Below are 26,752 nucleotides of genomic sequence, written 5' to 3' on the forward strand. Positions count from 1 at the left end.
TTTGTTTTGTTTCCCCAGAGAAGAAAAACAGTATGAGTGAAATCCCTTGACTATGAGCAAAACTCCCATTGACTTCAGTGGAGCTAGGATTACACCCGATGTCATTAATAAATAGTATATATTTGGTCATTCCCATATTTTCTTTAAAGAAAAAGATTTCTTGGCTTTACCATGCAAGAGTAGTTGGGACGATTTCTATTGAACTTAGGGTTTTCTATAGTGCCCATCACTGAAGTGTCTAAGCCTTGATTTACCACAGTACTTTATGTTTGTCATTTTAATGTGAACATTTATAATGTCCTTCATGGATCTGAAAATGCAGGGTTGTTGCCCCATTCTAATGCACCTTAAAACAACATTCAGAAATGCTGGATCAATGGTTGGTATCAACACAGGTACTATGCAAAAAATCTGTCTCTGATCTCTGGGCTAGCCCACGTGCTTTGTGATTGGTATTTCTCGCTTACATCTATGTGATTCCCTTCTCTAGATGTGGTCTAGAAAGGGGCGGTGGGTGGGAATATCCACCGAAAATTTGGTAAACTGAAAAGGATTTTCTATTGTGTTATATCTTGTAACAATCTGGTTTTTGGTTTCCATTGAAATAAATCTGTGGAAAACTTGATTTTCTTATATATAAAACAAAGGAAACAGAAACCAAAAAGTCTTTCATAGAACAACCAAGAGGTTGGTGGGTCTACCCCCACCCCCAGTTTATTGTTTTCATCTGCCTGGAAGATGGCTTGCTTTGAGGATGAGTAGAGGAGTGTTTTATCAGAGACAGGTCAAAATAAATGAATCTTCAGGGTTATTAAGCAGCAAGGAGGACTCTGGGGGATGGAAACAGAAATTTTCATGTTAATTCTGTCCTTATATTTTGTTATATCTATTAGTTATAAATAGCTTGTGTGACAAAGTTCCTTCTCTATCTTGGTGGGTCTTGCGCTTATTGGCAGATTTTCTTGCCTCAGAGATTCACCGTGTGGATTGGGGGAACAGCCTAGAGACCTTTCCCTCTGGAAGAACCCACAGTTCAGGTCAATTGGGAGGTTTGGGGGGAACCTGGGCCCGCCCTCTACTCTGGGTTCCAGCCCAGGGCCCTGTGGACTGCAGCTGTTTATAGTGCCTCCTGTAACAGCTGCATGACAGCTACAACTCCCTGGGCTACTTCCCCATGGCCTCCTCCAAACACCATCCTTATTCTCAACACAGGACCTTCCTCCTGGTGTCTGATAATGCTTGTGCTCCTCAGTCCTCCAGCAGCACACCCTCTCACTCTCAGCTCCTTGCACCTCTTGCTCCCAGCTCCTCACACTCACACCTCAAACTGAAGTGAGCTCCTTTTTAAAGCCCAGGTGCCCTGATTAGCCTGCCTTAATTGATTCTAACAGCTTCTTCTTAATTGGCTCCAGATGTCCTAATTAGCCTGCCTGCCTTAACTGGTTCTAGCAGGTTCCTGATTACTCTAGTGCAGCCCCTGCTCTGGTCACTCAGGGAACAGAAAACTACTCATCTAGTGACCAGTATATTTGCCCTCTACCAGACTCCTGTACTGCACTGGTCTGGGTCTGTCACACTTGCCATGTTCCGTTTCTACCACCCTTCCAGCCTACCTGTGGTAGTTACTAAAAAGCAAAAGCATGTATGGCAGAGATTGTGGTCAAGCTGGTGCTTCAGATACACATAGGACTCTGGCTCATACTTGGGGACTGGGCAGTTTTCAAGAGTCAGAAGATTGCCAGTGGAGGCAGCTGTGCCAGGAGGAAGGAGGTTTCTGGTCACTGTAAAGTATGGCCACTTTGGAACTCAAGACTGCAGTAAATCTGATGGGATTTGCTGGCCCTCGCTGGTGGGTCTCAGCTCTTCTGGCAGGCCATGTACCAATGTGGAGAGGCAGTGCTTGTTGGGTGCCAAGCCTTGGTGGGGAAGGAATAACACATTGCTGGTAACATGGGAGAAGAGGGCCAGTAGCTGAGATAAGGGGGGCAGGGAAGCTGTAAGTTGTCTAGGGAGTAGGGGATCTTGGAGAATCAGGTGGATGGAAGACATCTTGTTTGAGGGAAGGAGAAGACCCTCCTGAAGCAGGGCTGTGAGATGAGAGGTGGGAGAGTTCAGCTGAACATCTTAGAACACTCCAGGCACATATATGAAGCCTGATGCTTCTTAGGACCTCTCGAAAGCATGATTTCCTACCCTGTAGCTCTGCAGAGACATCACCTGCTGCTGCCAGGCTAGCAATAACCAATATGCTGAGTGGGCTTCCTAGAGGCTGCCCTTGCTTTCAGTAATTTGAGAAAAGGAGCTCTGTCTCCGCTAATGAAACAATTGTTGGGGGCATGATGCAGAGGCCATTAAATCAAAGGAGTTTAAGCATGAGAGCTGTTCCGGTGTCCTCTTGGTGGATTATATGTGACCAGGCTTCCTATATTTTATGAACGTGTTTGTTATTCAAAATTATTCAGTGAATGCTTGTGCAAAAATATTTTCTGCCTTGGGGACTGCTCATAAACTATTCCCTGCAACTGTAGTTTCAAGTATTGATTATTCTTAACCCACTATTCACCTTGTTATAAGTGTTATATAAGTCACATGGTATCATTTCTGCTCTCTAAACTGGTGATTTCCAAATAGGGTAACCAGACATACTGATATTAAAGGCTTTGCCTTATACAATAACTCCCCACTTAACGTCCTCTCACTTAACGTTCTTTCGATCTTATGTCCCTGTTCCATTACAGAACATGCTAGTTTAAAGTCATGCAATGCTTCGCTATAACGTCGTTTGGCTGCCTGCTTTGTCCACAACTGGCAGCCCCCCATCAGCTCCCCTACGCCCCCCCCCACGTCTCCTGCCCGCTGGCGGACCCCACGGATCAGTGCCTTCCCCCTGCTTCCCCCGCCTCCTGCCCGCAGCAATCAGCTGGTTTGCTGCATTCAGGAGGCAGGGGAGGGAGGGGAAGCCTGCGCGCCAAGTCCTCACTCCTCCCCACTCCTTCCTGCCTCCTGAACTCCACAAACCAGCTGATTACCACAGGCAGGAGGCAGAGGAGGGAGGCGGGAGGAGTGAGGACGCGGGTGTGGAGTAAAGGGGGAGGAGGTAGGGGGAGAGAAGAGGCAGGTTAAGGGTGGGGACTTGGGGGAAGGGGTGCATTGAGCAGGCCTAGGGTTGAGTCCCCCGCCCTGGATGCTTGCACAGTAGGGGAAGTTGCCGCTGCGGCTGCGCAACGTGCTTCTCCTAACTTATAGCACCTTCAGATGATTGTAATATTAAATTGTTTCTTTAAAATTGTTTCAAACTTATACCCATGTTAAATTGCTTGTTTAAAATGTATATAATGCCTTTTGTCTGGCCAAAAAAAAAAATCCCTGGAACCTAACCCCCGTCTTCCCCCCATTTACATTAATTCTTATGGGGAAATTGGATTCGCTTAACATTATTTCGCTTAAAGTCACATTTTTCAGGAACAGAACTACAACGTTAAGTGAGGCGTTACTGTATAAGCAACTAGAAAATCAAAGTGTCCCAATTTTTCACACTTGCTCTCTGGTCACTCTACTCCCAAACCCAAAAGAGCTTTCAAGAAAGCTGCATATGATCATTTCCAAAGTGAATACCCCCTGCAAACATATATCTGAGTACAAGTATTTGCAAACATATATCTGAGTACAAGTATTTGCAATACTTTCTCTTTCTGAACTTTGCTTGAGTGAATATTCATAGATATTGAATAAGAGAAACAATGAATGTTATCTAAGCCAATTTGTGATTTTCATTTGAACAGAATTCCATGAATCCTTTTTTGCAGCATTTGTTTGGCTATAGTCCAGATTAGTCTGAAGCTTCCAGATTTCAGAGAAATTGCAGATAGAAATCAGGAAAAATATACTTCCTTGCAGTTATAGCAAAAGTTAAACAAACCAGGAACACACTAGATCTTTTCTGGGAATTGTGCCGGTGACAAATACAGTACAGTATACCCTGGTGATTATAGTTTTGGTGTATGTAATCATCCACTGGATGTCACTGTTTCTCCACAGAAAGGAAAAATAGGTGGGTTATAAAAGACATGTTCCTTTTGGATACCTCCTCTTTCCTTTCTTCTACCCAACCAATGGCACGGTAATACTCCCAGACAAGGTGATCCTCAAGGCAAAAGACATGCTTTACACCAGTGGTTAAGTCAGGGGAAGGGCAGTAAAACACCCATTATTTCAGACTATGGGAAGCTAGGAAAAACCTTCAATATAGGGAGGTAGTAGTAGTAGCAGTGGAATTCTAAAGCTGACAGAGGCTTTAGAGGATGGTAAAAAAGAGAGACATTAAAAATGCTTTGGAAAAGAGCATTTCCCCTATCCATCATCCACTACTGAAGCTTTATTTTTACAGCCTTTTTGAAAGTGATTTATTGCTTCTTTCATATATCTTTTAATTTGCTTCTAGGTGAAGCAGTAAATTTTGCAGTTCAGCATGCCATGTCTGAAGCCCATGGAGGAAGACCCAGTGCATCAAAGATAGCAGTGATCATTGTATCAGAGAAATCAGAGGATCCAGTGGACTCTGCTGCATATTCTGCAAGCATCAACAGTAAATTTTATCACTTTTCCACTAATTTTACTGATTTGCTTAATTTTTTAAGTAATAAGCTCGGATGGAGAGTAAAGAAATCCAAACATTGGCATGATGTTATGAGTGCGGTGATTCAATGTGATTGTTTACTATTTGGTAGAGATGGGTCTTAACAAAACCCCGAGATCCAGATGCCCCTAAACTTTGGGGTAATGCAAGTACAGACCTGTTGTTTGAAACTTAGTAAACATAGGCCTCACTCCATTTACAGCCTTTCACTCTCTCAGTGCCATTGTGGATTCGACTGGATTACAGTGGCAATATTTAAATGTCATAAATTTAGACCCCATTACATCGAGATAGTTCTTGCAAGGTTCATAAACAGAGTAAGAAACAGTAGCTCAAATTCTGCCATAACTTATACATCCTGTAAGTGCATCAGTATATACTGTATGGGGCTTTATAACTTGTGTGACCATAGGCATTTCACCTCTCTGTATCTGAGTTTCCTCACCTGTAAAATGGAAATAACAACATCCTCCTTTACAAATTACTTTATAATCTACTGATGTAAAACACGATCTAAATGCTCAGTGTTGTTATTTTTAATTAAATGTGTTGAAACAAAGAAAACAGCATGTCCCCAATGATCAAAGCTTTAGTTCTTTTAAACATTTTCTGAATGTCTCCAGCTTCTTCATGTTGACCTTGCATGATCTTACAGTGGTTATTGTAACTATAAATCTCATAATAACTATTACAGTGATTTAGAACATAGTAATATATGTGCTGAATTGCCTTCAGCCTATAGGGAGGGAATAATATGAATAATACTTGAAATTAACTGTTAGAATTCTACTCGAAAGTGCAAATCAAAGGCAAGGAGGCTCCCTTCTTTTCCATTACACTTTTAAAACCTGCTTCCCATTTCCCAGGGGTGTCATTGTTCCCAATTGGAGTTGGAGATAGATACGATGAAGAGCAGCTGAGGACGTTAGCTGGCCAATCTGCTACTGACAAGATCATTAAGCTAAGACGATTTGAAGACCTTCCCAAGATGGTCACCTTGGATGATGCATTTGTCAATAAACTGTGCACGGGTAAGTTTCATGTAGTTTTATAACTTGAGCCAGAAAAACAACCACCAGAAACGATGAAGACAATGTACTTTGTACAATATTCAGAAGTATTTTCCTATTCCTTTCATGACCTTAATCTTTAGCTAATTTCAGACAAAAGCCCATCAATTTTCTCATTTCCAGATGTCAGCCAAATGATACCTAGTCAGATGGTGTTTCATTGACATTCTACTTGAGTTCTCATTGGTACAGCCAGAGTCACTTAGTATGGTGACTGATTCCGAATGTTTCCAGCATAGTACTAACTACTATTCTACTTCAGGAGCTTTCAGAGAGAATTTTTAACTTTAGCCCTGTCCCTTTAGGCTGTGGATCTTATCAATACACAGGATGGATCACTACTTGGATGAAAGACCACCAAGGAAAGCCATAGCGTATTGGTTGGCATTGACGACTCTCCATGGGACATTGCTTCCCTGCTGAAGAAAAATAGCCCAAGCATGGTGTTAGGGGGAAGTTTGTTAGTGGGGGTGCCAGCTCTAGGGTGAGATGTAAAACCAAAGTTCTGATCACTTGGGGCCATTGAAGATCCCTCGGAACTTTTTGCATTCTTATCTGTGATCTAAGGGTCAAATCTGACTTACTCATTCTGCCTAATTAAATGTCCCTGTTGTTCCAGATTTGGATTTCATTCATATCACTTTCTATCCTCAACTATAGTTGTACATTGCCATAACATACATTTAGATGTTAAAGAACTGCTGCGTTATGCTCCTGAGACTGGCAAAGTGAAGCCTTTATATATTGGTCACCTTTGAAAACTTTCCAGTTGCCGTAGACAAGATTACCTGAGTACTTGTACTATTCTCTGTGCGTGAAATCATGGCCCCATTGAAATCAATGGGAGTTTTGCCATTGACTTCACCGGGGCCAGGATTTCACCATATGTATTTTCAGTATAGTAAAATTTCACATTATACTGAGGCAACTTGGGTGACTTTGGGCAAATCATTAACCCTCCCTCTGACTCTGTTTACCCTTCTGTAAAATGGGAATAATGACATTGACCTCCTGTAAATAGTGCTACAAGATCCTTGGATGAAAAGCAATATATAAAGCTAGGTAGTAGTAGTAGTAGTAGACAAAATTGACATAGTAAGGGCAGCCTATGCATGTGGGTGTATGTGCATATATGTGCATGTGTATACACACACACTCTTTGCATTTTTAACCCATTTGATTGCTTAAAAATTGGTTTATTGAGGACACTTAGGTCTGTGTTATTGTTTTTCTAGACAGATAATAGTACATTTTAGAGGAAAATAGACTTCAGCAGATGTCCTACTTGGCCTTCAAACAGACAAATCAACAAAGTACCTGGGTTTCCTGAGAGTGTGTATATGCTATGGGAACTATAGTGGCATAGCTACAGTGCCATAGCTATGTCACTAGAACACCATAGTGTAGACCAGACTACAGCGATGGAAGGGATTTTTCCATCCTTGTAGGAACTCCACTTCTCCAAGCAGCAATGTCTAGGCTGATGGAAGCATTCTTTAATTGACCTTGCTGCACCTACATCGGGTGTTAGGTCAGCATAACTGTGGTGCTCTAGGGAGGGATTTTTCACACCCCTGAATGCCATAGCTATGTCAACCTAAGTTTTAAGTGAAAAACAGGCCTTAGTTTCATGGAAAAGTAAACAGGCTCTATTAATGACTGTCCCCCTACTAAGGGGAAGAGGTTGCTACCTGGTCTGATATCTCCTGCTATGTTGAGCGTCTGCCTCTAGCAAGAGGACATGGCAGGGAGCACTGATGCAGCTAGCCATGTTTGTATACGAAAGTTACAAAGATCAGAACTTCTGTACCTACGGCTTCTGTGCAGAAATCCAAGTGTGTAATTGTGGAGCCTAATTACACCACCTTTACTCCCCTAGAATAATGCCATGCTGTGTCAGTCATCCCAAAGATGTCAATGGAAGAAGTGGCAGAATGGGATATTATGTAACTTAAGAAAAGGAGGCAGAATCAGGCCCTTTGTGAATGAGGAGTCCAGAACATAAATTTTTCTGTGCAAGTTTATCCACTGAGGGCTATATATCCATAAAGATTTCAGATAATTAAAACTGAGCAATAAACCAAATAAGGACTTTATCCAGGAACAAGACCAGAAAAAAATCATTGTGTAAAACATAGTTAATTCATCTGTGTATATTTTGCCACATTCTCAGGAACTGGCTTTATTTCTGGGCAATATTTTACTACTGTTAAGCCCCAAGTCAGTCACTATATAGGACCATATTATTATTGGTATTTATTTGTACTGTGGTAGCACATAAGTGCCCCAGTCATGGACCAGGCCCCAGTTGTTCTAGGTGCTGTATAAACATTTGCCAGCTTTACCCTTGCTGAATAGTACTTTACTGCATGAGAAGTCCCATTGAAATTAATGGGACTATTTGCAGAGTAAAGTACTGCTGCATGTAAATCAGGTGTGTTTGGGGGCGGGGACAGGATCTGGCGTATAGATATTTAATCCATCTCCACTGAGATGACATCTGGCATTTTAATATCTCTCAAGTAGCTGCCATTTTCTTGTTAAACAGTGAGCTTTCAAAGACATATTTCCTCCACCCTGCCCCTATAAAATGTGGGATTTCTTTCCCAAAATTGCTTCCCCTCAAGGCCCAGGATGGGGAACAGGAAGCTGAAACCAGTGATCATTTTCTTATTGCAACTTATATGACCTGTAAGGACTGGAAACAGGAGCTGTACGCTATTATATAGCTGGTATCTCCCCCTTCCATTGGGTCAAGGCTTTTGGACTAAAGACTCAAGCTTGAATGCCTAAAGTCAGGCACCTAAGTCTGAACAATTTGGCTCTTGCTTTTATCAGTGGTAGATACTGAGATATTAGACCTTAAAAGTATGCCATTGTTCTGAACAGGAAAGTTATCTTGTATCATTTTTTAGAAGTTTCTTAAAGTAAATAAGTTACCCCTTCTTGGAGTAATTGTACTAAGAGAGCCTGGCATTACAGGTGGAAGCATACCATAAACAATACTGATCAAAAAGATTTAAAAGCTTTCTCAAATATTTGCAAAATACAATACTGCTCCTGTAAAATATGAGACATATAGATGATATATCCTGGAGTAGTGTCAGGGGCGGCTCCAGGCACCAGGGCAGCAAGCGCGTGCCTGGGGCGGCAAGCCACGGGGGGTGGCCTGCTGGTCGCTCTGGGGGCGGCAGTCAGGGAGCCTTTGGCGGCATGCCAATGGGAGATACGCTGGTCCCGCGGTTTTGGCGGCAATTCGGCAGCGGGTATGCCGAAGGCGCGGGACCGGTGGACCTCCCTCAGGCATGCCGCCGAATCCATGTTACCAGTGGACCTCCCGCAGGCATGCTGTGAAAAGCCGCCTGCCTGCCATGCTTGGGGTGGCAAAATACGTAGAGCCGCCCCTGAATAGTGTAGTATGGTATGAAAGGTTTGCTACTTATGAGGAATGGGGACATCCCAAACACATGCCAACCAAACCATTATGCCACAGTACCCCATTAATTAACAGAAATTAATTCAGGGAATTCCGATGGCCTGTTTTATAGAGGAGGTCAAACTAGATGATCACAGTGTTCCCTTCTGGCCTGGTGATCTAGGAATCCACGAGTCCTATATTCATATATTCTCCTTGTTTCATTGTGTGTTTGTGTGTGTTTGTACACATGCATGTAGAGGCTCCAGTTCAATAAGGTACTTTAAGAATATCTGTTTTAGGATTTTAGATTGCTGCCCATCACCACAGAATCAGAGCAGAGTATGCCTGAATTTAAGCATGTGAGTATTCTCATTGAAATCAGTGGGACTACTTGCATGCTTAAAGTTAGTTGCATGCTTAAGTATTTAGCTGAATTGGGGCCATGCTCTTTACTTGTCTCTATTTGGTAAATATACCATATACTATATTATCACATGTTAATCACTGAGCGTGTGGTCAAGTCTATATGAGTCTATCGGAACTGCTATTCATGCAGATTGTTTGTAAAGTGCTTTGGGATTAAAGACAGAGTGCGAATGGGAGATGATGCTACTAGTAACCGGCTTTGTCTATTCTGTGATCTCCTCTTGTAAGAACATAACGTAAGAACAGCCATACTGGATCAGACCAAAGGTCCATCTAGCCCAGTATCCTGTCTTTCGACAGTGGCCAGTGCCAGGCGCTTCTGAGGGAATGAACAGAACAGGTAATCATCAAATGGTCCATCCCCTGTCACTCATTCCCAATTTCTGGCAAACATTTTGGGCAGATGCGTGCGGTCCTCAGGGACGAATTCACAGGGTATAAAACAAGAAAATCTCTTAGTCTGAGTTACATTTTAAAAGATGGAATCGATATTTTAGTGGATTTGATCTAAGATCCTGGACAGCTGAGAGATAAGCCAAATATATGTCTTTTTCTCTTTCAGAGCCCGCTGGAGACTGTATAGATGAGGATGGGAATAAAAGGAGAGTAAGTGTATTTTTTTGTATCCTCCATCTCCCTTTCAAGTAAAATATTGTAGAGCGTCTGCTCTGGAACATGAATGTCTATGTATGTGCTCTGCCTCAGAAAGTGTTGAACAATATTAATTGTTCTTCAGTAATGATCGCTGAGAATGCAAATATTCGTTTACTAAATAGAACAATAGGAGCGCGCTGCACAATTTTTTTTTTCTCCCCGATGGTACTTGATCCTGTAGTGTGCTGAGCAGTGTTCAAGGAGGTGCACACAGAGCCAAAGCACTAGCACTCAGGGCTCGTCTTCCCTGACAGAAAGGTCTGGTTTTTAGCCCGCTGTGAAAATGTAAAGGAGACAAGACCATTTAGATTTGTCATGACTTAAAGTAGGCAATGGGGGCCAGATGGAGAAGTATACCACTGACTTTGCTGAACTACCTTGTAGTAAACACTACAGGTGCCCTGTCTCCACCAAAACTAGTGCATATTTGTTGTTTTGCTGTAAAAGGGACCTTTTTAAAGCAGTGAAGACAAAGCCTCAGTGCTTGAGTGGAAAGGCTTCTACTAATCCATGCATCATCTGGTAGGGTCCAAGGCCCTGTCTACACTAGAAAATTAGGTCGGCATAACTGCATTGCTCAGGTGTGTGAAAAATCTGCACCCTTGAGTGCCATAGTTAAGCTGACCCAAGTCCCTATGTAGACAGGGACTCAGGGAGGTGGATTACCTACGCTGATGGGAGAACCCCTCATGTCTGCATAGGTAGTGTCTACACTGAAATGCTACAGTGGTGCAGCTGTGGCATCATAGTGTTTTAAGTGTAGACAAGCACTGTAAACTCCATCCTGGGGTTCATCTTAATCAGTTAATGTATTAAAACTATAATTGCCTTGTCTATGCTAGTTAACGTATTCAAATATACTTTTTTTCCTAGTGTAGGCATAACCTTAGAAAGACAGGATGTGGACAGAGCATAAGTCCTTTTGAATATGTCTAGACTCAGAAAAAGGTGTGTTTTTAAATCACTGCTGCCTCATAGTATTGACTCCCAGAAGCCAACATCATAACAAAATTGTTAAACTGCATGTTCATTAGGTGCTAAGTGGCGATAGCTGGCTCAAGGTAAAAAAAATCATTATTATTCCTAGTCCAAACAAAGCTAAATGCAAACCATTTAATATAAATGATGACCCAAATTATCAAAAGGGCAGCCTCCAATTTGTCGGCAAAATTTGCACATTAATTTTTGCATCCATATTTGAAATTTCCGTATTTATACCTCTACCTACCTAGCCGCAGATGCAAAGCATGAAGTTAGAAGATCAAATACTCAGATTTACACCTATAATTCATTTTGCTAGAGAAAAATTGCAGGCAAAAATTATGGGTTCCACATGCCCTGCAAGAAGAAAGGCCAAGCACCAGCCTATCTGAAATTGTACCCTGCATTGGAGTGGTGGCCTTTTTAAGGATCTTCTGTTATTCCTACTGCCAGCCAGGAACAGTGGCTTTTAGAAGACATTGAGAGCAGAGGTAGTTATAGGAGCCAAACATTGCCTCAGAAATGTGTCCATAGGTGCTTGTCATAGAACATACAGACCTCAAGTTGTCCCAGACACTAAAAGTTTAACAGGGAGACTAGTTACCTCCTCAGGTGGGGCTGTTTGGTGGCCCTGCAACAGCTAGGGAAATGAAAAGGCTGCCAGCCAGAATGGAAGGTCAGCTGTCAGAGAGACTGAGGAACCACTGAGCGCAGAGTTGTTTAGCAGTGGACTGGTGGGAAGCTGCCCGGGTAAATGGACCTCCAGAAGAAGAGGATCAGAGTGAGTCTTGGAAACAGTCAACTAGGGAGGTGTGGTAAGAAGCAGTCCAAGGAAGCAGTAAGGACTTGGTTCCAATTTCTTCATACAGTATCCCTGGATTGGAACCCAGAGGAGTGGGTGGGACTGGGAACTCCTATCAACCTCAGCAAACGGGTTATTAAGGCCTGTGGAGCAAAGAGGCCTGAGACTGTTGACTCTTCACAAGGGTTACTTGCCTCCTGACTCAAGAGATTTTAACATGGTGAGGAGGAACATGCTGGGAGAGGTGGGAGGAGACTATTAATATTCTGTCTGGAGTCATAATGAGACAATAATAGACATGGGGCTAAATGGTGATTAGCCAAACAAAGGGGAAACTGAGGCAGACTTGCCATTAAAAACCTGATAGCAGTGTGGGGCACCAGAGGCTCAAAGCAACCCCCTGGACACTGCTAATAAAATACTATCCCTCATAGTCAGCTTCTCAATGCCTTCCGATGTGTTTTGGGCCTAGAGTTGTTGCTCAACCACCTGTCTACAGCACCTGCTCCCATCTCTCTTCTTTCATCTTATTGGCTCATGAAGAACAAAAGCAGCATCTTCGGCAGCTCCATCTGTAGCACAGGACTGCTCTCTCGCAACACTCATCCACATCCCTGCAGGAGCAAGCCCTTATCAATGCAGATTTAGGATTCCTTCCTAAATTCTGATAGGATGGGACCTTATGCCTGATCTACAAGGTGCTAAGCGGGTTGCTGCAGGAAGGGCGTTAACATTTGTTAGTCTCTAAGGTGCCACAAGTACTCCTCGTTGTTTTTGCTGATACAGACTAACACAGCCACCACTCTGAAACCTAAGCCATTATAAGACACCTTTATACCAATATAACTGTATCCAGACTAGATATAGCTATATTGGTAAGATATCACTCTTCTAACCGATATAGTTATGCCAAGAGAACTTTTCTAGTGTAGATCAACCCTTGGTGATAAAACCCTAATAATAATAATAATAAAGAGCTATCTGTTCATGAGTTCAGTGAAGGTGCTGGGCCTTCTGAGCTAAGGGTCCTCAGTTATAGAATGAGTGTATAAATCTAAATAAATAGATATGGAGCTCCCTCTGAGAGGAAGTTTGCCTGGGTCGTCGTCTGGCATTCTGGGAATCACATCTATTTCAGATGATTTATCCTTGACCATTCTGGAGCCTCTGCTATTGGTATATGTGTTTTGTGTGTGTGCACGCACATGCTTTCTATCCCATTTCCCCCCTCCAATGTTTCCACATCAGTTGGGAATTAGCCGCTGTTTGTTGCTTTGAGGGTCACTGGGTTTCCCACTGTGCCAGATTCCTTGGCTGTGTCTGGACAGTTCTTTTAATTGAATTTTTTAATGTGTTGTGCTTTGGTTTTATTGTACAGCTCGTAGATGCTTTGTGATAGGTTTCCTGTAAATGGGTTAAATAAAAATAATTAAAGAAATATGAAAACCAAAAAGCCTTTTTTGCCAGATGTGCACAGCTGTCTACGTACCCTTCCAGTTGCTTTACTTCCAATGGGTTGAGAGAGAGAGAGAGAGAGAGAGAGGAGAGTATAATTAAAAAACATGTCATATCTTACTACCTAAATATTTTTTCCATATTTAAAACTCCTCACATTACTTTTATTTATTTTATAGCTTCCCCTAGGCTCTCAAGCCTGAAAAATCTTAGACAACTTTTAAGAGACATTTGCTATAATGAAATCTTTTCAAAGTCCTAAGACCTACAAAGCATGCCTAGGGAAATGCACTCATATTTAATATGTACTCCCAATATTTATGACTGCAAATCTGGCAGTTCTCTTTTAGAACTAATGGTATCCCATAGCTCAGAGCTGTAGAAAAATACTTTTAAAGCATTATTCCTGGTTTGCACACTAGTGCCAAGAATAGACCATGAATTATGCTGTGTCTAACCCAGATATTTTGTCACCTTGCTATTCACTCTCATGAATACTAGAGAAGAGCAGAAACTAAGAAGCCTTAAGGTAGCCTATCTAGATAGTCACCATCCTTTCTTCCCCATGCTCTTTATGCTTATGAATCTGGGGTGCTGTCATCCAGCTTTTAGAACCACTGTCTTTATTCCTAGTAGAACATCTAGGACTGACACTGAAGGATTGTATGCAGTGTTGTGATAACCATGTTGGTTCCAAGATATTAGAGAGACAAGGTGAGTGAAGTAATATCTATTATTGGAAGTTGGTCCAATAAAAGATATTCTCTCACCCATTGAAGGACTAGTCAGTTAGGGGTGTTGAGTCTTGGAAGCATGCATTTTGGGGATGATATTTCTGGGAATTTAGGGCTCATTTCTGCAAGATGCTGAATGATTTGGCATTCAGATCAACAGAACTACTCATGTGCTTAAATGCTTTGCAGGATTGGAGTTAGAGTGCTCAGTGGAGGATTGAACACAGGTTGTGATTACACCACTTAGGGCAGGTTTACACTACCCACCTGAATCGGCGGGTAGAAATCGATCTCTCGGGGATCGAATTATCGCGTCTCGTCAGGACGCGACAATCGATCACTGAATCGACGCTTCTACTCCACCAGCGGAGGTAGGAGTAAGCGCTGTCGATGAGGGAGCCGCGGAGGTCAATTTGCCGCCATCCTCACAGCGGGGTAAGTCGGCTCCGATACGTCGAATTCAGCTACACTATTTGTGTAGCTGAATTTTCGTATCTTAAATTGACCCCACCCCCCGTAGTGAGGACATAGCCTTACTCAGAGGTTAAGAGGGTATTGCCCTGGAGCCTTAAAATTCCAACTGTCCTGCAGGAAGAGAGTATCCTTTTTATTTTACATGAACACCGTGGTTATCTAATAACATTCACCCTGCAGGGCAGCAGATCTCCTTCAGGATGGGTGGAATTTTTAAGGGTTCAGGACTGTAGGTAAAATAACCCAGCGATTCCAAGCCTTCAGAAAAGGGGCTTTTGTTTTACTAGCTTGAAACAACTCTCATTAATTCCTGCTGTGTTATGAGCATCTGTGTTCAGAATACTTTCCAAAATAATTTTACACTCATGAAAACCAAAGGCATTGGTATTTAAAGAAAAGCACTGGGAAATTCTTTATTGACTGTGTTGTCCATGTGTGCTGCAGGGCTGCTCTGCTAACAATAGACAAAAGTACCAGATATTTCATGCTCTTCCAGCAAAGCATCCCTCATTATAGACTATTATCCTTTGCATGGAATTTCAGAATCTATTTCTTGCGATGTTTCTATATTAACTTTCTCATGCCCATGAACTCCCTAATACGTTGCATTCTATTGTTTAATTATCCAAGGCTATTTTGAACAGCACTGCTGGCAGTGTCACTTTACTTGCTAGTTTTAGGTTATGGAACACAGTCTGGTAGCTGCTATGTGGAGGCTTCCACGTGTTGTTTGAATTTTCTTTTCTTGCATCAAACCCTATTTTAATAGCAGCATGTCTTCTTGTATAGCCCGGTGACAAATGGACATTACTGGATAGTTGTCACTCTGTGACATGCTTACCAGGTGGCCACACGGTTCTGGAGAGTCACCGAATTAATTGTGCGAAGATGCCAAGACCTACATGTCAGAATAATCTCCCTGCTGTTAAAACTGAGGAAACCTGTGGCTGCCGCTGGACATGTCCATGTGAGTAACTTATTTTGCATATACGTGTTTTTTTTCCCCCAGGACCGACAATGTGTTCAGGAAATGTACTGATGAATGGAACACAGAGCTACAACCTGAGGAGGAATCCAAAGTTGCTTGAATTAAGATGAATTTATACTGGTTCTTTATCAAAATCAAAATTCATAGTCTCAAATAATTTAGGGCTGGATTCTGGCCAGATGGTGTACAAGGACACAGAAGGGGTCTTTGGCCAGCCTTTGTATATGAACACAAGATGAAGGAGGACTAAGGGCTGGTCTACACTGGGGGGGGGGGGAATCGATCCAAGATACGCAACTTCAGCTACGTGAATAGCGTAGCTGAAGTCAAAGTATCTTGGATCGAATTACCTGGGGTCCAGACGGCGCGGGATCGATGGCCGCAGCTCCCCCGTCGACTGCGCTACCGCCGCTCGCTTTGGTGGAATTCTGGAGTCGACGGTGAGCGCGTTCGGGGATCGATATATAACGTCTTAACGAGACATGATATATCGATCCCTGATAAATCGATTGCTACCCTCTGATATGGCGGGTAGTGAAGACGTACCCTAAGAGTCGCATGAGGAGATAACTCCTGCCCTAGGTGCTATGGCTGTGCTCCCCCCACTCCCTTCACACTAGGGCATGCGGTTCGCTGGGTGCAAAGAAAGGAGAGAGCTAGCTTTTTTTAAGGGTGGTGCAGCAGATCTACATTGCCTGGAAGCTCCTACGAGAAATTCTGGCATCGCTCTCCCTCTAACATTCCTGAAGGCTCAAAGGGCCCTTTCTTAGCTTGTGTCTACTCTGCAATGACAGGTGTGATTGCAGCTCAGGTATGCACATCTGCATGACCGTTAATTGTCTAGCATGGCTAAAAATAGCAGTGGAGACGCAGTGGCACAGACCCTGGTGTGGCCTAGGAAGCTGAGTATGTATCCAGGGTTCTAGGCGGGTTGGTATAGCCCACACGAAAGCTTCTGCACACTGTGGCTTCACTGCTGTTTTTAGCCATGCTGCCTAGATTAAAACTCTCATGGATATGCCTCCGTGTGCTGCAATAACACCTCCAACGGCAATGTAGACATGCCCTTAGTTGTGATAGCATCTCACAAATGTCAGCAAGTGGGAGCTCACACATCTCTATAGAGATTTTGCATGGAGACATGCAAAATATTGAAAGATATAGTTATAGATTAAAACAGTTTTGATTTTTCCTCATATTTTCAATATCTTTTCCTTTCATTTTTAGTACTAAATACATTGACTTGAAAAAAACAAATCTTAAAATTAGAATTAAAATATTTCAAATTATAATTAATATGTTTAATATTTAAGCTTTTTTCATAAGAAGACATACATGTCTTTCAAACATACAGATATTTTCAGATGGATTACAAATAAGGTTGTGAGTTTGTTATGGCGGTCAAGGAAGTCACGGATTCTGTGACTTTCTGTCACCTCTGTGATTTCTGTAGCAGCCAGTGTGGCTAGATCCGGGGCAGTCTCGAGCCAATCCTCTCCCAAACAGCAGCAAGAGGAGTTTGGGTTTGTGTGTGTGTGTGGAGGGGGGGGGTTGGGGGCTAGGATGCGGGAGGGGTTGAGGGCTCTGGGCCATGCTTTCCTTGGGGGGCTCCCCGGAAGCAGCAACATGTCCCTCCCTCAACTCCTAGCTCCGCCTCTGCCCACAGGCATGGCCCTCACAGCTTCCATTGGCAGCGGTTCCCAGCCAAAGGGAGCTGTGGAGCTGGCAGTGCGTGGAGCTAGGAGCTTAGGGAGGGACATGTTGTTGCTTCCGAGAAGCCGGGTAGGGAGCCTGCCAGCCCCGCCAACTCCTCCTCCCCTCATCACCCACGGCGCCCCCTGGGCCACCACCCCCAGCACCCGCAGTTCCCCCCACGAGCACTTGCGGCACTTCCAAGATTTAGTCAGGGGTACAGTACAAGTCATGGACAGGTGATGGGCCGTGAATTTTTTTTTACTGATTGTAACCTGTCCATGACTTTTACTAAAAGTACCTGTGACTAAAACATAGCCTTAATTATAAGTACTGGGCCCCAAATGCATCTTACACATTACAAATATGGTAAACATATAATTGTGTACATATATACATCAAACACACACATATATATAGAACACAAGCCATTAAAAAATAATATTAATTATGCTTGCAAAATTAAACACTTTAAAGCTAGGAAATACCAGAATTACAGATGCCTGGGCAACCTTAATTCAGCCCTATTATGTGTATGTATTCTGATGCAGTCTTTAATTACGTGATCACATATTATTTTTTCTGCAGGACCTTCCTGGCTCCTCATCTAATCTGTTTCTCTCCCCAACCCTGGTTTCTAGTCATCTGCCTGTCCCTACCAATGTTCTCCAATCCCAGTCTCTCTCCCTGAGATTTTTGTTCCAGTCTCTTTGTCCAGCTAGTCCCAATTCTCCTCTTGCAAACCCATCTCTTTGTCAAGTGTATCTTTCCTCCTCCTGCCCTCTTATTTGTTCACCGTCCCAGTCTCCTTGCTAGCCAGTTTCCCTCTTCCCCCCAAACTCCCAGTCCCAGTTTCCCTCTTCTCCCAGGACCACTTCCATCTTCCACTCCCAGTCTCTTCCCATTAGGTTCCTTATCCTAATCTACTTCCTCTACCCCCTCCACTCAGGTCTGACTCTTACCATTTCTGAATTTGAATCAACCAGCTTCTTCCTCCACATTGCCTGGCCCAGCAGGGGGGTCATTTAAAGCACAGGAGAGGCAGTTGCCCTGCTCTCAGTTCAGGCGCCTGGGCTTGTCACCGCCTGCAGCAGCCAAGAGCTGCAATTTCAGGGAAAGTCCTGCTCAGTCCCTATCTGGAGCATGCCCAGTATGGATGGAATATTGGGAATTTAGTTGCTAAAAACTAAGTCGTTTCTACTGAGCATGTAGAAATTGATTTTTCAAAGGCTTATAACTTGGCCAAATTTGGGCAGATTTTCACAGAGATGGCAGAAGGCTCATTCCTGAAACAGCGGCCATCCTCTGACAAATTTAAGTCCCTGCTCCAAGGTATAGGGGCACTAGAGCTTTTTAAAGAATAGGTCACCAGATCCAGGCAAAACATATTTTTCCCTAGTCTCATTCTTGTAAATGACTGAACCTGTTTGGTAGAAATTTATATGTACCATAAAATATATATATAATATATATACACACAAACACACATCAGGTTGTTATATATATATAACATTATATATATATATAATGATAATAACAACTGATGTGTGCGGCTCTGAATAGCATATCCTTGAAGGAGACCATGCAGAGCGGGCCATGTGTCACAGGGTGACTAGCTGCTTTAACGGGAGATGGGGGCCAGCCACACCTGTGTCATAATTAATTAGCATCTTTTCAGCTTGAGGGGACAGGACTAAGATGATAGATTAATAGACACCCAAACATTATAAAAGGGCTGAGAGAGATCAGACTGGGGTGTGCAACCATAAGCAGTGGATAGGCTCCTGTGGAAGGCCCTGAGCCAGGGTCTGCAGAAGGCTGGGTACTTCAAAGGAAGCGGCCTGGGGCCCCAGTGATTTATACGAGAACCAGAAAAACTCTCAAAGATACTCAAGAAAGAGGATGGGAAGCAGCCAATTATTTATGGCATGGCTGGCCCCATCTCCCCTTAGGGCCAATCATCCTGTGACTCCATGCCACCACAAAAATAGATGGGGTCAAACTGATATACAGGCACTAATCCTGCAAACAGTTATAGGCATGAGCAGTGGGACTGCTTGCCTGCTTAAAGCTAAGAACGGGCATGTTTGCAGGATTGGGGCCATAGCGTGGGACTGTCTGCTGGAAAAAATTATAATGTTTTACCAGGGAGAGGCCCAGACTGGTTTCCAATTTCCAAACCTTTCTGAACTGGGGAGGAGGGAGTCTGGAAAAATAAGCTGAATCTGAACAAACTTTAGGACATTTAGTCTATTCTCTGGCTAACCTCAAGCTTCTGGGTTGGGTTCTGAGCCCAGGCAGATGTAGAAAAAAAACCTAATACATAGCATTTGCTCTTGATTTTGAGTGTGTGAACAGGAACAATTGATATTGTGTGAGCTGTGCCTTGGCTCAGAGAGAGTGAGAGTACTCCCACTCAAACACGCAGAGATGAGGGACCCAGCGGTGGTGCTGGAGTGGCCGGTTGCTGAAAAGAGAGCCTCTGGGAAATGACCCTCCCCTCCACCCACACACAGTAGGGGGAGAAGATGCTCTGCTGCTTTTTGACTTCACAGCTTTCCATGTGATTAGAGTAGTTACTGCAGGGCTTGCCCTATGATGAGTTTTGCTAGAATGGCACTGTACCTCTTAGATGTGTGTGTGGGAGGGGAATTGTTTTCATGTGGAAGGAAGATAGGAAAAAATGATGGCCCTTTGATCAAGCAAAATCACTAAGAGCCAAACCCTCCCGCCCAATTCGAAGGCCATGGAAAAGGCACGGAATGCAGTGGAACTGGTAGGGCCTTGCTGCATGGGGGAGGGGGTTATGCACGTGGTCTTTCTACCCCTGCACAGCATGGAGCACTGTTCCACAGCAGTCTACAGAGGAGAGGAGTCCAGGCACGGCAGGGATAGGGCAAGAGTAAGAACTCTGGATCCACAACAACATGGATTCACTGACCAAACCTCACCAATCCACACTAGGGAAGTGGCCATAAAAGCTACTGCAGCCAGTATAGTTGAGCTCTGCACAAGAAAAGTGTCTGATTTATATGCTTATTTTGATTACAAGTGCCTAGAGCCAAGGTGAGGCACTTTCATGCTTTCTAACTGCTGTACAAAAATATGAATGGCAAATGCATACATTAAGCTGCATTTATAAAGCGCAGTGTTCCATGCCTTTTTAGACAAAATTCACAGTAGCTCCAAAGATTTGAGTCTATGGGTAACATTTTCAAAAGTGCCTAAGTTACTTAGGAGTGTTTGAATCCCATTTTCAAAAGGGACTTAGGCACTTTGGAGCTTAAGCCCCATTGACTTTCAGCTCTAAAGTGCCTAAATCTCTTTTGGACCCAATGTGCCTAAGTCACTTAGGCACCTTTGAAAATTTTATCCCCAGTCATTTTTTAATAGTAAAATCCCATGACTCCCCAGCTGTAATGTATACTTTCATCCTGGAATAAAAAATGTCCTCCGAAGAACTGCCATATTCAAAGACAAAGTTCCTGAAGGGACTAATGTGCTATTTGAAATGTTCAGGATTTCTAGCTGGACTCAGAGCTTTTTATTGTCAGATGTGGAAAACTTTCACACCAAGAATTTGCCTGTTTAATGTTCCCTTCAAAGCACATTAAATTATCTAGCCATTTTAAATCCAAGATTTCCTTTCTAATGTAAATATTCCCTAAATGTAAAATTATTGCATAGATTTTAGCTGAATCATTTTATTTGTGTCCAAAAGAAGAAACAATTACTCATGTAGTTTTTATTTCAATAGTGTGATATTTCCTATTTCATGAATAAGTGAACAGCAATACAAACCCATTAGTTTTGGCATTCCAAATATGTCTCCCTAAAGGATCTCTTAAGGGATTAAATTTAAAATTTCCACTTGTACCATTAGTCACTTGGCACAGAAAAGCCTATAGTTGTCTTAAGGTTATTGCCCTTCAGAATGAGATAATGTTTGTTTAGCTCTGTATAAATTTAACACGCCATGATAGCCCAGAAATTCACTTCATTTCCCAAGATGATATGAGTGTGTAAGGCAGACTGCTAACTTTTCACATTTACCAAAACCCACAAGTCATATATGTTTTTGGCTCAGCTAAACCAGTGCAAGTCTGTGTTAGTTATAGACAAGTCAATTGGCCAATGAGGGCCTGATTCTGCACATGCTGAAGTCAATGGCAAAACTCCCATTGACATGAATGTGAGCAGCCCCAAGTCCTAAATGAGTGAAGTACTTGGAGCTAAGAGACTTAGCGGGTATAACTATTTTGGCCGAACCCACTAGCAGAGACTTAGCTTAAGCTGCCAGAGGAGTTCTTTGAATGCACGGCTATATGACTATATTAGCTAAGCCAATAGAAGCATGCTTTTGTCAGCATCACTGTGTCTACATAGGTGGTGGTGGTAAGGTTTGCCGGTGCAGCTATGTTGGCTGGAGGCGGGAGGGTTGCTGATCTTTTCCCCACACTCCTTGCTGTCATAGCTACACCAGCAAAACTTTGTAGTGTAGACCAGGTTGCAATCTACTGCATTTGTTTGTGATTTAATTTAGTAGTGCTTTTGAAACTTTGTTTGCTTAAAACTGAGATTAGAGGTTTGCTGAGAGTACAGACAAACATTGAATTGTTTATGGTATTTATAAACCAGCAGCCAAACATTGAATTGTTTATGGTATTTATAAACCAGCAGCCAAACAAATGATAGTATATGCAGAAACATTTTCTTACAAAACTTTATATTTATTAGGCTTGTAAAGATTTTAGTGATAATGTCTCTACAACTCTTGTATAGGAATAACATAAAAGAAGGTATATTTAACAATATGAAGGTGCTACATTTCCAAGTGTTCCTATGGCTTTGGTAGTTCATAATCTGACAGCACAATATAGAAAGGTTTCCAGAACAGGAAAATTAAATGGTTTGTATCTTTTTTGCTGTGTTAGGAATTATAAAAAAGACCTGAGAGATATTTTAAAAGATTTTTTTCTGCCTCTTTTTAACCTTAAAATATTAGAAACATCAAGTTTGGTCTTTGCTGTTTCTTGCTGGAGGTCTCCAGGGCTATCCCTAGCCATTTTGGTGCCCTATACAGCCCCCTGCAGGGGGGGCATCTGCGTGGGGGGCTGGCCCCAAGCCTCCATGGAGCGAGGGGTCTGGGAAGCAGGGGGGAACTGCCCCCTGGCCCCAGCCTGCTCCGCTCTGCTCCCCTGGCTTCCAGCCTTGGGGGGCAGGGGGAACCGCCCCTCAGCACTTGCTGGGGGCACGGCTAGAAGCCAGCGGAACGAAGCAGGCTGGGGCTGGGTCACTCTACTTACCACACAGTGAGTGCAGGCCCGACCCCTGCAGCAGTTTTCAGGGGAGTGGGGGTGGGGCTGGGGCAGAGCAGGGGCGGGGGAAGAGGCGGAGCAGGGGCTGGAGCAGCACGCAGCTGCGCGGGGCACCAAAAATGTGGTGCGCCAAATTTCCTGGTGCTCTACGCAGCTGCGTACTTTGTGTATGGATAGGGATGGCCCTGGAGGTGTAATTGGAAGATGAAGGACCTGGAATGGGAGTTTTCTCAGCCTTTAATTGAATGGCCAGGAAGTTGAATCATTAACAAAGAGAGTTTTCCTCCCAACTGTTTACCTAATGTTGGACTGAAATAGAGGTTAACAAAAACAAATCATGGTTTTTTTAAACGTTTGACCAAAAACCCTGTCTAATTGCTCAGGTTTCATTTCCTTGGTACTTGTTAGCTCATAATTTTACTAGTTCTCTGGTCATCCAGGAAAAAAACAAGTTTAAAACAAAATAACAACAGAAATATCCTTTTCATGTGTTCCTTATACATCATAAAGAAAGAAAAAGACACAAACTCAACTATTTTCTCCTTTGTTGCTCATCTTTAATAGAAATACGTTAATACATCTAATTCAGTAGAAAACAACTTATATACACAGGATCTGCCACTAACTTATCTGTCTATTTTGTAATAATGGTTATTCCTGACAGAGACAATTAGAAAAACTTCATTTCATCACAAGATGCTGATAGGTTTTCCTTCTCCTTTAGGATTTGATGAAATATTTAACTTTACCTTTTCATATAGATTAACTTCCTACCTTTAATGGGTTCTTCCCACCATAGGCGCCGACTTCTGCTCGCGCCAGTGGGTGTTTGACCTTTCTGCCCCAAGCCCTGCCCCATCTGACTCCACCACTGCCCTGCCCCGTCCCTGCTACCATTCCAACCCCTTCCCCAAAGTCCCTACCCCAATTCCGCCCCCTCCCTGCCCCGATTCCAACTCCTTCTCCAAATTCCTGCCCCGGCTCCGCCTCTTCCCCGCCTCCTCCCCTGAGCATGCTGAGGTTGGGCTGGCGGGGGGGGGGAGGGAAGGGAACAGGAAGGGGAGCTTGGCTGCCGATGGGTGCAGAGCACCCACTATTTTTTCCCCGGGGGTGCTCCATCCCCGGAGCACCCACGGAGTCAGCGCCTATGCTTCCCACTGACAACAGTGTATTCTGGGTCAGGCTCAAAATGAATTGGAAGAGATAGTAACACTGACAAAGACATGTCTATAGCCAATCCTGTGATAAACTATCTAAAGGTTTGTTAACTAGGAAAGAGAAAAAAGAGAGTTATTTAAAGGTTGAAGTGACCAAACATTTACATACAAATGAGTTACAATCTAAATCCTAAGAGTGACAGAGTTGTAGTGATCTGTGAATTCAAAATGTCTTTCTCTGTTTTCAGTTTAGTGTCTCTGGCCCTATGAGAATTCAAACAGCAAAGAGATGGACAATTTTCCTGTCTTTCTTTTATTTCCTTCATTCTGCCTTCAAGACCATTGGACGAGCTTCCTTGCATGTAACATTTCGAAGATTCAATAGGGCCATTCACCATTCCCTTGTATTGCAATGTTCCTGGATGGCCCATCTGATTCTGATAGCACTGCTCTACAGCCAAAATGCTTCTGAAATAAATGTAGTCAAACTTTACTAATTCTGGGTCACTGAGAACGAAAATGATGCTTAAAATTGTTGATTGGCTCTAGTTTTCAAGATATGCTATTGGGTCAGTATATACGACCCTTGACTTGGGAATGGCAGAGGATAAGTGAGTTATAAAGGGAAGGGATCTCAATTTGACTAAATGACTAAAATACATCTTTGACTGGATCTATGAATAAATCTATGACTGGGTTTGGACAGTACTTGCTTTTTAGGCAAAACAATGAATGATGCAATCTGAAGCTGGTATTGCGTCATACATGATATGAATTGCAGCATGTTATTCCTAGAAGTCATGGATGATGCAATCATAATGAAGCTTAAATCACTCTGCTGAACAAATTGCCCTATATCAGCTCTAGAAATCATACAGTGTCGTGCTCTCTTATTTGTCAGTGTTTGATTTTGCAAAGGGACACATTTCTGTTTAGCCAAAGTGAGCAGAGATGCCTCGTACTTGTGTGAACAGTGCAGATAACTTCTGCTATGTTTGTGGTGAAGTGACTTTTGTATCACAAAAGCATAGTATAACCACTATGGTTAAGAAAGCCTATCACCTTTATTTTGGCTGCAAAATTGGAGATCAGGCCAAGAGGTGGGCCCCACACATATGCTGCAACACTTGTGCAACAAATCTTCACCAGTGGTTGAACAGGAAAAGGAAATCTATGCCTTTTGCAGTGCCAATGATTTGGAGAGAGCCAACAGATCATACCAGCAATTGTTACTTCTGCATGGTGCCTCCAGTTGGGAAAGGTGTGTCAAAGAAGAAAAAGTGGACTGTGCATTATCCAAACAATCCATCAGCTATACACTCAGTACCCCACGGAGAAGGACTGCCGGTTCCTGATGCACCAGAATCATCCTCACTTGAGTCAGACGAGGAAGAGGATGAAACTTCTGGTCCTGAACCATCAATGTCACAGGACCCACATTTTCTCCCATCCTCCTCCTCTGAACCACACCTCATAACACAAGGTGAACTGAATGACCTTGTCAGGGATTTGGAACTATGTAAGAGTAAGGCAGAGCTGTTGGGCTCCAGACTACAGCAGTGGAATCTCCTGACAGGTGATGTTAGGGTTTCCATGTTCCGTGACCATCAAAAGGATCTTGTCCCCTTCTTCTTCATGGAAGGTGATCTTGTAGCCTGCAACAACATCGATGGTGTGATGGCAGCCCTCAACATCGTTCACGATCCAGATGAGTGGAGACTGTTCATTGATTCATCGAAGACGAGTCTTAAAGCTTTTTTACTGCATAATGGCAATGTTTTGCCATCAATTCCAGTTGGTCATGCAGTCCATATGAAGGAAACCTATGACAACATGAAACAACTTTTGAGGTGCATAAACTCTGACCAACATCAGTGGCAGCTTTGTAGCGATTTGAAGGTTGTTGCTCTCTTTCTTGGTCTGCAGACTGGATACACAAAGTACTGCTGTTTTCTCTGCGAATGGGATAGTCGTGCAAGATATTCCCACTACATCAAGAAAGATTGGCCACTCCGACGGTCTTTGGAGCCTGGGAGGAAAAGTGTTCAGCATCCACCACTTGTTGAATCAAGGAAGATTTTGTTACCACCCTTACACATCAAGCTGATTCTGATGAAGAACTTTGTCAAGGCCATTGACAAAACACAAGCAGCTTTCAAGTACCTCCGTGGAAAATTTCCAGGGTTAAGTGAAGCTAAGATAAAGGAAGGTGTCTTTGTTGGTCCTCAGATTCGTGAACTTCTTCAAGATGATACATTTGACCATGCTCTGCGTGGCAAGGAAAAGACGGCATGGAAAGCCTTCCAGTTAGTGGCAATACATTTTCTCGGAAAAAACAAGGCAGTCAACTACAGGTTGTTGGTGGAAAACCTCCTCAAGGCATACAAAAGCCTTAGTTGCAACATGTCACTAAAGATACATTTTTTGCACTCTCATCTAGATTTTTTTCCACCGAACTGTGAAGCAGTGAGCGATGAGCACAGAGAGCGATTTCACCAGGACATTGCAACAATGGAGAAACGCTATCAGGGCAAATGGAGCCCATCAATGCTTGCAGACTATTGCTGGACAGTGACAAGAGATGCTCCATTTAATGAATACAAGAGACAAGCCAAGAAGCGCCAAGTAGACACTGAATAGGACTAAACTATGTACATAATAGTTTTTTGCCTTTTGTTTCATAATACATTTTATTTATATAACCCTTTTGCTGATTTTTAAAGTGTTACATAAACAGGACAGGTGAAATATTATCATGTAAAGCAACCATAAACACATGAAAAGACCTAGGTTTACAATTTATGATTAAAACTCTACTATCTACACAATATACATAGACATAAAATGTAAAAACTTAAATATCTTAGAAACAGTAGCCAATCAGTTGTTTTAGTTGTCATATTTGAATTCAGCACATCAAAATACATAATAAATAGCACATTTCATC

At 42.9% G+C, this 26,752-nt stretch overlaps 1 protein-coding gene across 2 annotated transcripts in view; it reads left to right on the top strand.

Annotated features, from left to right (window-relative positions):
- VWF (von Willebrand factor) overlaps positions 1-26,752 on the top strand; it is a 248,017-nt gene that overhangs the window by 156,267 nt on the left and 64,998 nt on the right. For both annotated transcript variants that reach the window (XM_054039064.1, XM_054039074.1), the window contains exons 31-34: positions 4,442-4,585; positions 5,503-5,667; positions 10,113-10,156; positions 15,440-15,617. In XM_054039064.1, the coding sequence (XP_053895039.1) occupies positions 4,442-4,585; positions 5,503-5,667; positions 10,113-10,156; positions 15,440-15,617 (531 nt within the window). The remainder of the gene's footprint in view (positions 1-4,441; positions 4,586-5,502; positions 5,668-10,112; positions 10,157-15,439; positions 15,618-26,752) is intronic.

This window comes from Malaclemys terrapin, chromosome 1 (genome assembly GCF_027887155.1).
Source record: "Malaclemys terrapin pileata isolate rMalTer1 chromosome 1, rMalTer1.hap1, whole genome shotgun sequence".
NCBI classification, from domain to species: domain Eukaryota; kingdom Metazoa; phylum Chordata; order Testudines; family Emydidae; genus Malaclemys; species Malaclemys terrapin.